At 41.6% G+C, this 13,862-nt stretch overlaps 1 protein-coding gene across 1 annotated transcript; it reads left to right on the forward strand.

The window, feature by feature from the left end:
* Positions 1–490: 490 nt before the first annotated feature.
* Positions 491–11,949, forward strand: fgfbp3 (fibroblast growth factor binding protein 3). Its single transcript, XM_049600767.1, has 3 exons — positions 491–572; positions 7,173–7,452; positions 10,768–11,949. The coding sequence occupies exons 2-3, from the start codon at positions 7,178–7,180 to the stop codon at positions 11,216–11,218; spliced, it is 726 nt and encodes a 241-aa protein (XP_049456724.1). The 5' UTR covers positions 491–572; positions 7,173–7,177; the 3' UTR covers positions 11,219–11,949.
* The last annotated feature ends 1,913 nt before the right edge of the window (positions 11,950–13,862 follow it).

A 13,862-nucleotide genomic window follows, 5' to 3' on the forward strand; every position in this document is an offset into this window, starting at 1 on the left:
ATTGGCAAACTCAACACTGGACTTTTTCATGCAGTGATGAATGTGTTTAACCTTGTGCCACTGGGAGTGCTTGGACTCTAACGAACCAGACAGCGTTCATTATTTCCCAATAAAGTCTTAATTTGAAAAGTCTACTTAATAAATAATGTAAAAAAACCAAGATGCTGCAGTTAACGTATTTATACAGTAACAGTAAAAAAAAAAAGCGCGTGAGCTGAATGACACTGAAGCAACCCTTGAGGTGTCGTCACTGTCCCACAGTGAGTGAGAAACCTTGGCAAGTGTGTCCATTGTCCTGATCCCACACACACACACACACACACACACACACACACACACACACACACACACACACGGTTTTGTCAGAAGGGGTAAATGTGGGAGGCGTCCCTGAGGTTTTTTGGTGGGCAGTTCTTGGTATAGTCCTCCTTATTCCCCAAACCCCCTCCTCCCTCCTCCTCCTCCTCCTCCTCCTCCTCCACCTCCTTTATCCCCGTCTTCTCCCCTCTTTTATCCAAGTGTTCGTGGTCCCCTCATTCCCACAGCGACTCAGAGCCGTGGAGCGTCACATGGTAAGAACACCGGGCCTCTGCTCACACTAAACAACAAACCCTGAACACTTAACTACTCTGCATTTCTGCTTCTTTCTAAAACTGTCAAACCAAATATTAGAGCGTGAGAGGCGACGAAGAAGGATTTGCTTTGTGTCATGACTTATTGATGAGGGGTGTATTTGGAGGTGTGTGTATGTGTGTGTGTGTGTGGTGGGGGGTGTGCTTGGAAAGGGGATTATTTTTGTTTTGGTGCTGTGTGTCTTTGTTTTTCATCTCCTAGAAACTCTGCTGCAGTGGAGAGCTGACTTATACTGCAAAATAGAACTGTTTTTGTTGAGACTTTTTTCTAATGTCAAGATGAACATGAACCTGTGAAAGTTAGAAAAAAATAACATACCAAATTTGAGAGGAAAATAGGGACACTTTTATATATAATGCTGCATATATAAAGATTTTCAAAGTTTTTAGCTTCCGTCATTTCTTGTTTCAAGATGAGACACTTTGAGAAATTGAGTTCATTTTTCAGTCTTTGTAATTAATTTAGCCAAATTCATACCAATGCTTTGAGTCTTGACATTCAGCTCAGACCTCTGAGGTCTTTTGCTATTGGACATCAGATCAGTTCAGGCTTTGATGCAAAATTTAATTATATAAACTAAGAAAAACACGCAAATATACAAAAAATGTCACCTAACAAGGTTCAGTAGAATATCTGTGTAAATATGAATTATGCAGACAGCTGAATTTAGGTTGTAACTCAAACATTGACTCCTCTTTGACTTATATAGTAAGACACACAATGAACCGTTGTGGAAGGACAAAGCACATTACAGATGCACACAATTTCCAACAGTACATGCCTCAGTTACCACCATTCAAAATGGCATCTTCTGTAATATGGCTTCTGAGAATTCTCAGTTCTGATTGGCTTGCATGTGTTAATTTCTTGTAACAGACAGTATAATGGGACACCTACGATGCAGGCGTTACCGATAAACAGCAGCAGCTGGTGGAGATGCTGTGGTAAACTTTACACAGACCTTTTTCAAATTGGATTAAGTCACAACTAAATGTGTGAAATGTGAATATTAGTTTGTTTTGTTTATGTTGCCACAGACACCGTTGGTTTAAACCAGTTCAAGTGGAATGTGTCTTTTTGTGTGCCGTATCGAAATGGAGTGGAAACCGTGCTCAGCCAGCTGGAAATGGCACTGTGTCGGTCAGGGTTTGGGATGGCAAAAAATGTCATTTTATTCAAACCATCTGTGCATAAAAAGAAGAGTGCTCAAAGTGCAAATAATAATCATAAAAAGTGATAAAAAAACAGCAGCAAATGTTTCAGTCCTTGACTATCATCAGTGCTGCTGACGTGTGCTTCACAGAACATATAGAGACACAGACAGATTCCTACCAGGTGTGATGAATTAGTCAGCTGGAGCCACTAATTAGATGAGATCAGCCTGACTCCCAAACCACAATGACCTGTCTATTGAGAATTATATATTGCATGGATGTTTTGAATACATTTTTGGCATCAATCTCAGCCTGTGAATCTTTTTTGTGGCCCACCAGGGCAGTTTAATTGGTGTGCGGGTATTTTTTCTGTTCTCCTCTGTCTTGTCTGTTGTACCGATGCACCCAAGATTTACGTTTTTTGTTGCCCTAAGCTGGTGCAGTTTCATGGCAGATATTTTTTGATTACAAATGGTGGTTTGTTGGCAAGTTGCCATGATGCTCCTCTAATCAATACATCTGTAGTAGCTGCTTATTTTACACATCTGGCAGAGAGAGTCCAACATGATTATCGCTCTGTAGACACTGAAAGAGAAGTGAGGCTACTGCTGGGCTGCTGATGTCCAGTCAGTGTAGACAGTTTTACAGAATGTTCACCCTTCAGCCAGGGGTGTAGTACTATTTGTTTTTGGAGCATACCTTTGGCGCCTGTGCATGGTTAACCTCATCATGTTGAGAATGTTAGGCTATGCAGTAGTTAGTTAAGCAGTATTACCACTCACACACATTCAGTGTCTTTAATCGCCTGGAAAATGCAGGGTCAAGCAATGGGTACTACTCTTGTGCCTTTTCTGTGCCAGTTTTCAACGGCTTGGCAGCAGTTTGCGTCTGAGGTTGCTAAGCACCCTAACAAGCACCGTATCATAGCCTATTCACCTGGAATCCTGAGTGCAGAGCTGATCTTCTTCCAGGAGCTCGGGCTATTGACTGCTGGACAGACGTAAAGCTCTGCCAGCGCTGCACTAAAATGATCAACTTCTTCTCCATATTTATCACAGACTAATATTTACAGGGAAAGATATCTGTTGGCTGTGATTGGTTGTTCCTCGTCACGTGACATGCGGTGTGCACTGCTGCGTTCCAAAAGTTGAACTCTGTTTAACTCAGACATTGTCACACCGGTGTTTGAACGCACCTGCTGCGCGTCTAAATTAAAAACAATTCATTTGAGGGTGCAAAAACTGCAGCACGTGAAGAGCCCCCTTGCCAATACCATGGGTGTTGTAGGTTGTAACTAGCGTGGTTACACCATTGAAGGATTTTGTTTACTTTGTACCGAGCAAATGAAGCTGCATCTGAAACGTTTCAGTGCAGGCAGAGGTCAAGCTCATCTAATGCTATGAAAACATAACATTTCACTGTGGATGCAGCACGAGCTGGCCAAGTTTAACAGACTGGCTTTGAATTGTGTCTTTGCAAAAGCATTACAAACATAGAACAAAATAATTTAATTTAAAATAATTTAATTCAGTGTGCTGCTGAAAGGCAACCTGCAGCTTTTGAGGTGAAAAGATTTCTTGCATGATACTCAGTGCATGAGCTAACATCACGACCTTGAATATTAGTGTGACAACTTTGACTGTTTCATTCAGTTTTATTGGCTGAACTTTTGGTGATGATTGGATTTTCAAGTGCTTAAAAAATATATATGAATTTCAGCTGGATTATGCTCACTGCAAGTATTTTATGTCCTCACTTGGAAGAAAAAAGTGGCGGACTGTCACTCCAGCAGCACTGCTCCACAGTTAGATGTGAGTGTTCCTGGAGGCAAAGGTATAATTCACAATATCTCACCATGTAATTTTTATCATGCAGTGTCTGAGCACAATGGGAACTCAAACTCAAATAGCAGCAGCTGCCTTGGTCTATCCACTGCAGGCTTAATAAAAGCCCAGAGGGGTCAGGACAAGGAGCACTACAGTCTCTTTGTGTTTGTTTTTTTGGTTCCCGATGTGAAAGATAGTGTTGATAACAGAATAGTAATGATACTAATGTGCCTGATTGTAAAATCCATTTGTTTGTTCACGGAGCACTTTGGCTTCAGCTGAAACAAAAACATCATGGAGCTCTGGAGCATAATGTCCTTTTGAGTTAATTTTCCACCTCATTACAACACAAACGCACAAACATTATTAATGGGATTAATTATGGCAATGCGCATCCTGTTTTTTTTTTGCCCCCATTGTATCACATAGTTAACGGTATGGAGGTAGAGGGAAGCAACCTGTTCAGTGTTTATACGCTGACCCAGGGGCACAGCGCTACACAAGATATGAATGCTTTTACTCTCATTAATCCAGACTCTAATTGTTTAGAGTGCTGATTGCAAACACAGTTCATTAAACACACAACAGCTAACCTGGGAGACAGACTGCAGGCAAAACAAAGGAGACAAAGGACAGTCTGAACATTTAGATCCACTTGGATCGTCTTATTCATTTATTGGCTTAATTTTCACATTAGAATTCTAATAAATAGGCGCTTAATAATGCCTCTTCTCTCTGATATGAGCTGATGTTACTATCAGTTCGTCAGTTTTGACACTGCAGAGCATTAACGTTAAGCACTAAATCTTATGTTGATGCGTGTTTGACTTCCCAATTTAAGACAACAACATTGTCCTTCTTTAGCTGTATTTTCTTATTATTCATATCTTTAGACAAAACCTGTTATTAACTCTGAGTTCATCAGTTATCCTCTCCTCCCCTCACTTGTTGTTTGATAGCTGCATATCCGGTCTGGACTCTTCCTGGGAGAATGTTGTTGACGCTTGGCTGATTTTCAATAAGCTGCTGACAGACTCACACCCCCGCTCTCTGTCTATTGTCCATTTTTTTTAACATTTAACACTCGTATCGTGTCACTCTTTGACATTCTGGCCCTCTGGGATACTGATGAGGAAGGCTTCTCTCTTGTTATAGATTGGCAATGTTGAACCCATTCAGTTTGACATGTGAAGTTTCTTCCAATCACATGTTCTAGCATTGAAACTGCTAGTTGCAAGTGTCAATATATTTTCATTGTGGCTCTTATCAAAGATATCTTTTGAAGAATTAAGTATTTCTAGCTGGTGAAACAGTTGTATAATGTGCTCTGTTGCATGAAGGGTCTAACAAAGACTCAATGGAGTTGCATTGTTGGAAATGTGAATACTGTCCTCCAAAATATGACCATACAAGCAGCTTATTATTGACCCATGTTGACGCTATTGTAAGGCAGTGACCTCTGGAGGCTGTATGACGAAAGCAAAAAGGCAGAAGTCAGGTGACGTAGTATAAAGAGAGGCTAAGTCTGTTTAGAAGGGCAGCCTGTTCTCATTCTCAACCTGTCCATCTGTTGCTTTGTCAGTGATTTCAGCATCAGACACTGAAGCAAAAAGGCACCTTTTCGGTGCAGTATGATACACCGCTGTCAGTTTATAATGCTGCCGGACAGCATCTGTTTGAAGTGCAGCTGGTAACAACATCAAATAAGGATCTGGAAGGTCCCTATAAGACAGGTTGGAGGGGAGGTGGATGGGTCCAACAAACCCAGGACTTTCACCTGGGAGCCCGCTGTTCGCTTCCTGTCTAAGTATTGAGCCAAGTCACGACGCTTCTATCTAAACCTCACACGGGTTATTTTGCTGCACAATAAAATAAACACAAATATGAGATGTTTTACCAAAGTCTTAAATTTACTTTGAAAAAGACTGTATGCATCTAACAAGCAGAAACTTTTCATTTCTTGTGAAAACAGAAGAGACAACAGATGTAATATGCATAAGCGGACATGGCGTTCCAGAGCGTCAACTGCAGAAAGTTGTTTGATGAGTTGGTGTGAGAACATACTGAAAGGAGGTCGGGGTGGATGGATAGGTCAAACAAACACAGGACTTTGACCCAGAAGACTGCTGTTCTGCGTTTTGTGTGTAACCCAAAGTCATAGCTGTTGTTTTAAGTAACATAGTTAACTGGCGCACGTTAGTTAAGTTACATTACAAATGTACCTTTTTTAACCCAAACTGGGATCTTTTTCTCTTACCCTAATCAAGTAGTTTAGCTGCATCTCTGACAGTTACATAACAAAACCATTAAAGGTCATGTACAACACATTCTGTCGTTTAGGTATGAAGATGTGCTGATCTCCTGCAACCGGTAGGGACACTAGGAAATGTTCCTGTAGGTCATAGTAGAGGGTGGGAACAAATGATTTATGTGGTCATATGGTTTGGAGGACTTGTTGAAAATGTAGGATCCATTGTTTTGAGAGCTTGGCCTGATTCCTCAGAGGAATAAAGGTGATAACTTTGGTGACCCCACGACTTTTCCTCTTGCACCAACATGAGGTTGACATTGGTGGTTTTGAGTTAAATGTCTTGACGACTATTGAATGGATTACCATGAAATTTGGTACAGAAAGTCATGACACCCCCAGAATGGATTCAGCTGTCTTTATGATGCAATTAGCCATATTTGACCAAAAAAAAAAATTCTAAAAAGGGCTCATATTTACTCCCTTTATGTACAAATATAGATCTGTTCATTTCAAATGTTGTAACCATCACTGCCCACATATCTCCATGCATTCTTCATGTTGGCAGATACATTCACTAGATGGCACTAGAAGGCAGACTCAAAAGGTTCTGACAACAACAAACATGGCGACTATGGAAAAGATCATGATAATGTACCTTTAACAGAGGCAGCGTTGTAGACGGAGGTGGTCTGTGAGGCCATTAAATACATTGCAACATGTGAACAGAGAATTAATCTCAAAATATTACTGATTTGTTCCATTTTACTATTTATAAAATGTCTGTATTGTGTCCAGCTTGAACTACAATACACTGCCCCCCATAATTCCTGCTGGTACTGCTCCATTCTGTCTGTGTCATTAAGCTTTCAGAAAACATGGACAAATACAAACAACATGAACAGAGTAAAAACAAAAGGCTCTATCCATGTCAGTACACATATCTAACACTGAGCATAAATGAGTCACCAAAGGAACTCACAGAAACACATTTTTAGCTTTACACATCCAGCAGGTACAGAGCAACAAGTTCCTCCCATAGAAGTTGTGTCTGTGTCCACCTGATGAATGCAAGTCCGACATTCACCCTCTTTTATCTCTGTTTGTGGTCTCTACCGGCTCCAGAGAAAAACATCTGAATCTTTAGCTGCTTGATTTTCCACTTTCTTCACCAGCTAGGCAGTTAGTGTTCAGCAGGATTTTCTCCGCCACAAAATGAAAGCTAAGATCAAGATGAGGACAAACCACTGAACAAGGGGTTCAGGAAGTAAACTGACTTTCTTATTTCTGTGTCCAAATGTCTCTTCCCAGCCACCATGAGTGTCCTGACGCGCAGTTTCCTCTTCCTCCTCCTCCTCTGCCTCCCCATCCTCACCGAGGCCAAGCGGCAGTCTGGTGAAGGGAAACCTGAAAAACCCCGCCAGCCACCAACATCCTCCCCACCTGCCAAGAGGGCTAGAAATCGCTCGGTGCCCGGCTCTGGGGAGCTGACCACCAAGGAGGGCCATCGCTGCATTTGGCAGACGTCTGGTGAGGGCATGGTGAGCCTGCTGGTGAACTGCACCACTGAAACACTGGGAGACCAGCAGAGGTAAGGGAAACACTAACATTAATACCTCACCTGATTCACTGAAGGTCGAAGAGTGCAACATCTTGCTAGTGGATGTTACACACATTAATATAATTCACCTTTAGTGCCCATAAATTCATGTCACCTAAACCTGACCAAAGTGTCAATTTCATTTCAAGTCATTTTCAGTCATTTAAATAAGTCAGGGGTTCACTTATCGAGAAGGACACTCAAAACTGGAGCTTATTATTTAAATCACTCCTCTGCTGAGTAGTTTAATTCTGGACAAACCCCTGATGGGAAAGATTTATGATACATATTTATGGACTGGACCAAGTAAGACAGTCTCTTCAAGTCTGGCACCACTAGAAGGGATAAAAGCACACAGTGTGTAATGTTTAATGATTCTAGTTGTGTCCTCTTCAGAAAAACTCAAACAGAGACCAGGGCTCACATCCCACTTGTGGGTAGGTTACAATAACACTTTGTCAAAGCTGGTTATACCAGACAATGGGGATAGGACCCAAATGCAGACTGAGGAGGCTGCAAGATGACTTCAGTAATTTTACTGGTGAGAGACAGGCAGGCACAGGTAGGTAGATACAGGCCCATATAGACACAAAGATAACAGATGCTTGAACACAAAAGCAAAAAGCAGGACACCAATAAAGCAACTACAAACTGACAGGGGGTGAGTGAAACTGGGCTGGATAAATATCTGGAGGACTAATGAGGAAAGTAGGGACAGCTGAGCAGGTGAACTGCACAACTGATTAGAGGAGTGGCATCAGGTGAGAAGACGAGTGAAGCAGTCAGGTGATGGGGAAAGAAGGTAAAGTCAGAGGGCACCTGGTGGATGGATGGAAAATGGCAATAAAGGGGCCTCAAGGCAAAGGGAAGACACAGACTAAAATAAACAGGAAAGATTATGTGTTGGGAGTTTATTCTCCATTTTGTCCTTATCTATCCATCCACCACTTCACTTGGATTGATTACCCTTTTCTTTTTTTTTTTGTACAAATTTCAACATAAAGAAACAATGCAAATGTAGTCATCGATTATCATTTACCTAGTCACCAGGTCTTTTCACACACACACACTATAAAGTGGCTTGTTTACAGTGATGCCCCAACTTTAGACTCAAGACTATGGGCCGGGACACATGTCGCGTCTTTCACTGCCTGGAAAATATGAGGTTGAGCACTGGGTGCGATTCTTGTGCCAACTTTCAAGGAAGCAGAGGCAGGTTGCTCCTGACGGTGCTAAGCAAACATTACCAACACTAGCCATGTTTCCATCAGCCTGTTTAGATCCATCTAGAAGTATCGCATTGGAAAATTATGATGGAAACGCCAAAATTCGAATTAAAATCCTCTGATTCACACAAACTAAAATATGCTTGCTTTAGCTGGGTTTTGGTTGATTCGAAAAAATGTTGATTCGCAAAATGGGGGATGGAAACAGTTATGTTCGAATTAAGTCTGACGTAGCACACCTCTCTCCATGGTGATATCCACAATCCGGGTCAGGAAGGCGGTAATGCATTTACAAGCTGGTTGCCAACCACCAGAAAACGTAGAAGAAGAAGAAGAATGTGAGACTTGTTTTGTTTCTAATTCTGCGGAAAACTTGCGCAAGTTCATAGTTTTCACCAAAGTCCGTACATTTAATGGAAACACACAGGATTCATATTTCTTCTAATGCGCATTTCCCAATGATTCAAATCACTTTTGGATGGAAACATAGCTACTGTATCATAGCCTACTTAACAGAAATCTCAATGACAGAGCTTGTCGTCTTCCGGTTGTTGTTTCTTTTAGGTGTGTATTAGGCTTAAAACTTTGTCTGTTGGACAGATGTAACACTCTGGGTAGCCCTGCAATGAACTGATAAAACTCTCCTTCATATTTACCACGGACTAATATTAACAGAAGAAAGGAAAGATATCTACTGGTGACTGGTTTTTCCTTGTCAAGTGGCATGTAGTTTGCATTGCTGCATTCCAAAAGTAAAACTTCTCCTTTTTCAGGGCCAACACATTCTCACTCCCATCTCGTCACATATCGACATTTGGTCGTGGTCTTTTCATGTCAAGATATGAAGTGTCAGGTACTCAGGGCTTTGGTTGCTGATGTTCTCGGACGCCATGTTAACTTCTGCCTGTACCCCGCACTGTCTGTTTTACACTACGTCGGTAAAAGACAGTGAGTTGATGTTTTTTTTCCTTCAACAACAAATGCACATGGTTACATTTAGCCAACACACACATGTGATTGGGTTAGGCAACAAAAAAATGTGGTTGGGTTTAAAAAATCCCAACACAAAACAAAAAAACGGGTTGGCTTTACAATCGCACAGGAAACAAACATTGGCCTCCCAGCTGAAAGTCAGTGGTTGTTGGACCCATGCACCACAACTCAAACTTTCGCCCCCTCAGCTTATGTTGTTGTCTGGCCACGTTTCCCCCTGATGTTGCTAGGCACAATAACGGCAACTGGCTGCGTATCATGCCAATGTGAAAGGACACTTTTTTCATTGGTGTCTGATGCCAGAAGTCACTGCCCAAGCGCCGGTATTTGGCAACTTTGGAGTGAGACTGGGTTTACGGGGCACAGCCTCGAAAAACAGGAGCTTGGCAATGCTCGCTTACTGTGAAGTCATTGCTGTCACTTTTGAGCAAGCCCTCTGAGTGTCTACAGTGACAATAATGGATTTGAGGTGCAAAAAATGCCACGTGTACCGGCCCTAAAACCAACAAAGTAACTAAGTCTTATAAGTTTGAATATGAGCCATGGCAGAACTGTTAATTACAGAACAACTACCCTACTCTCCATATGGCCTTTTACGATTAGAGGATGTTTTTCCTAATTACATTACAGAACAGATGTGTTGAGATCCCGAAAGAGTCGTAGCATTTAATGCCCACAGCACACACCAGATGAGACATAAAACTGTCTCCCTCATAGACATGCTGCCCTAAAAAACTTTTTAAATGGGAATTACTGAGCTCAGATTATTGATAACCTTTTTCAATATGCAAAAAGGTGATTACTTTTGCCAAGACATAGGTGTGCTATTAAAGTTGGGAAATGTCTGACACAAAGTCCTGGGTGATTTGTCTGAAAGTCATTTTAAAAAAAGACTCATTAGTTTCCTTCATTAAGAAATGTCAAATTCTTCATTATCAGGAACTGCTTAGTTGTGAATTAATGACAGAAGTCATAAACAGACAGAGAAAGGGGAATAAATTGGAAGAGAAGTTTCAGTCCTTGAATGTACTTTGACTTTTTCTTGACTTCTCTATTCTCCTTGATTTTGTTTCTGCTTTTTCTCCAGGTATTGGTGCCGTTACGCCGGTAAACCAGACCTTTGCCAGGCCTATGGGGTGAAGTCCAGCCAGTACTGGAAGCAGCTGGTGGGGAAGCTGAAGAAGAGGCAGAACGCCTGTGACGGAGAGAAAGTCCTGAAGGCCAAAACCTGCAAGAAGGCTCCGGCCGAGGCCCACATGAAGCTCGCCCAACGCAGTGGAGAGGAGGAAAAGAAGGGAGGAAAGGAAGGAGGGAAGAAGAGAGTAGCACCAGCCAGTAAGAACTCAGACGGAGGGAAGTCAGAGAGGAAGAAGAAGAAGGAGGAGGAGGAGGAAGAGGAGAAGAAGAAGAAGGAGGAGGAGGAGAGGACTGGGTTTGATGATGAAGGGTTGGTGAACGACATGGAGCCGGTGCAGAGTTACTGCAGCGAGGGATGGCACTCCGTCTGCTCGTTCTTTGTCAAGTTTTTTGAGGGTTGATTGGAAATTGTATAAAAAAAATGTAAAGCTCATTTTTGTTACACGATGGCGTGAGTTCACAATCTGAAAACAACCGTTATAAAGATGTTTTTTGAAGTACAAAGTAAAAGCGGAGTCAAGATTTGGTCATAAAACATAAAACACTTTGTTAATATGAGCTGTTTTACAAATGGGGCCACGTGGCGTCTAGACTGCAATAGTGAAGTGACAATTTAAACTTGGCAATCTGAACTTTGTAAAAATTAAATCAGACCTATTAATAGTGCATGAGAGCCACACTTCATTATAAATGTCCCTCAAAGTCACACAGACCATCTGCTCATGTAAATCCTCAGTGGAGGGAACAGATTATCTGATTATTTGTGAGTTCAGTTTGTGATAATGGAGCATATTTAGCTTTGGGTTGTGTTATGTCATTGTCGTAGTTTTGCTCTCTAGAAATGTTCAATCAGATGAAACAGATGCTAAAGTGACAATAAACTGTGTAATGTTGGAACTGTCTAACAAATAAAAATAGTGTTTTGGTGAACAATCAGTCAGTGATCATCACTGATGGTAATGGTGATTATAGTAGTGATAACTAGTTGAATAGTTTATTCTGTGATGTGTAACTAATATTTTCTATAAACTTTGTGTAACTGTTTTGTAAAAGCAACCTGGTTACAGTTGGATATGATTCGTGGCAGTTAGTCCTGTGCAGCATTTTTTATATTTTTTTCAAAGAAATGTTAACACTGTCTTGAATTCTAAAATAAAAATAAAATGCAAAAAACAAACAAGTGGTTTTTTTCTACTAAGTTAACCTTGGAGATGCACACAACTACCCATGGGTATAATGGGGTGATATCTTGGCCATTGGAGGATACAAATGATAGTAATATCATGAAATTTACATAGATTATAACCACAGTGACCGCATGCTGTGGTCAATGTCTGGTTAGTTTAGGCACAAAATCACTTGGTATGGTTCAGAAAAGATCATGCTTTGGCTTTAAATACCCAACTCTGGTGGCACAATCCCTGCTGGAAACACAACAGTCATAAACAACCTCTTTTTGTGCCACTATCCCAGCAGAAAACGCAGCAATGTCTTGGGGAAAAACCCCCAACTGCTTTTCATGGTTCTTCCACTCTGCATGTCGAAGTATCCTTGGGCAAGATACTGAACCCCCAGTTGGGTGGACATGGACCCCAGGGGTCCATGTCATTGGTCCGACAGCCCATTGGTTCGACATCCCATTAGTCTGACTGCACTGCAAGCGGTGCTCGCAGGGGGCGTATGGTGCACCGCGACCGGCTCTGGGTCAGCTGGGAAAGGCTTGAGGCGGAGCAGGCTCACGGCTTATGTGTTTGTCACTTTCTTTTTCATTTTAACCCACACCATGATCTTTTCCTGACCCTAACCAAGTGTTTTTTGTGCCTAAACCTAACCAGACCTTAACCACAGTGCATCATGATGATTTTGGAACGGACTTCGGAACAATGGGTTTAATATGGTCGGAACAATGGGATGTCAAACCAATGGGCTGTCGGACCAATGGGCAGTTCCCACTTCCAGTCACTGTTCCATCAGTGTGTGAGAGCGACTGAATGGTTACTGAGCAGCACATAGCACCTTGTATGGCAGCCTCAGCCACCAGTGTGTGAATATGTGTGTGAACAGGTACTGTATGTTAAAGCGCTTTGAGTGGTCGGCAAACAGATACTATGCCTCCCAGTTATCCATCTGCTTCCATCCTGTGCACACTGAAATCATGATGGGAGAAAGAATTTTATTTTCTCTCAATGAAAATGTAATCTCCTAAAGGCTTAAGACAGAGTGCCAAATATGAGCCAACAAGATGCAGCAGCAAAAACTGGCGCTCCCTAGGCTACCTTGTAACCTTGTGGCCGCTGATGGAAATGGAAAACTAATGCACACTGGGAAAGCACCTGTGGTTGAAGCCACCCTTGTCAAGTGGGCTGATATTGGTAGCAAAGCTTTCCGTTTCATTATTTTATATTCATATAATATTTATAAAAATTACAATTAAATTGGTAATCTGGATGAATAATAACAATCCTCTTGTAGTGATCAGTTTGACCAAGATAGATGTGATCAAAGGTTTCCACTGTATTAAGGCAGGTTTCTGTTGTAGGATTCTGAATTGGGAAAAAGGGCGAGAGTATTGAACAGCTCAGAAACAGCATGGTAATAATCTTTCTAATCCCATTTTATCAGGGTACTAACTGAACAAGCACATCCAAATTCCAGTTAATCTGTATCTAGTCTTTTTTTTAGAGTCTTCAATCAACCAAACCTGTGTACCTGTCAGGAGACTGTCTTGTGAAACCTTTTAGACATACCCACATTTCAGGTATTTCATCCTCCTGTCTCATAAAGTTATAAATTATGGATAAGTAGCAGTTGTTCAGTGTGACCTAATGTGTCTCTGCTTCTTGTTTTTTTCCCTTTCCCTGTCTCTCTCTGTGTGTCTCACATTGATTCAACCTTCCTCATCTTTCTGATTATTTTCCACTTTATTGATTTATTCACACTGACGCAGTATTGCAGCACGGTGGTAAAGAACAAAGACAGCGGAGATAGGGGAAAGGAAAGGAAATGAGAAGTGAGTGAAAGAGTTCCATTTCCTTGTGATTACTG

Source organism: Epinephelus fuscoguttatus, linkage group LG16 (assembly GCF_011397635.1).
Source record: "Epinephelus fuscoguttatus linkage group LG16, E.fuscoguttatus.final_Chr_v1".
Taxonomy (NCBI): Eukaryota; Metazoa; Chordata; class Actinopteri; order Perciformes; family Serranidae; genus Epinephelus; species Epinephelus fuscoguttatus.

What these genes read in the sequence shown, in the direction of transcription:
- fgfbp3 (XM_049600767.1), top strand. Translation starts at nt 7,178, where the DNA reads ATGAGTGTCCTGACGCGCAGTTTCCTCTTCCTCCTCCTCCTCTGCCTC. An exon ending in ACACTGGGAGACCAGCAGAG is followed by an intron (nt 7,453 to 10,767) that starts GTAAGGGAAACA and finishes CTTTTTCTCCAG; the next exon opens with GTATTGGTGCCGTTACGCCG.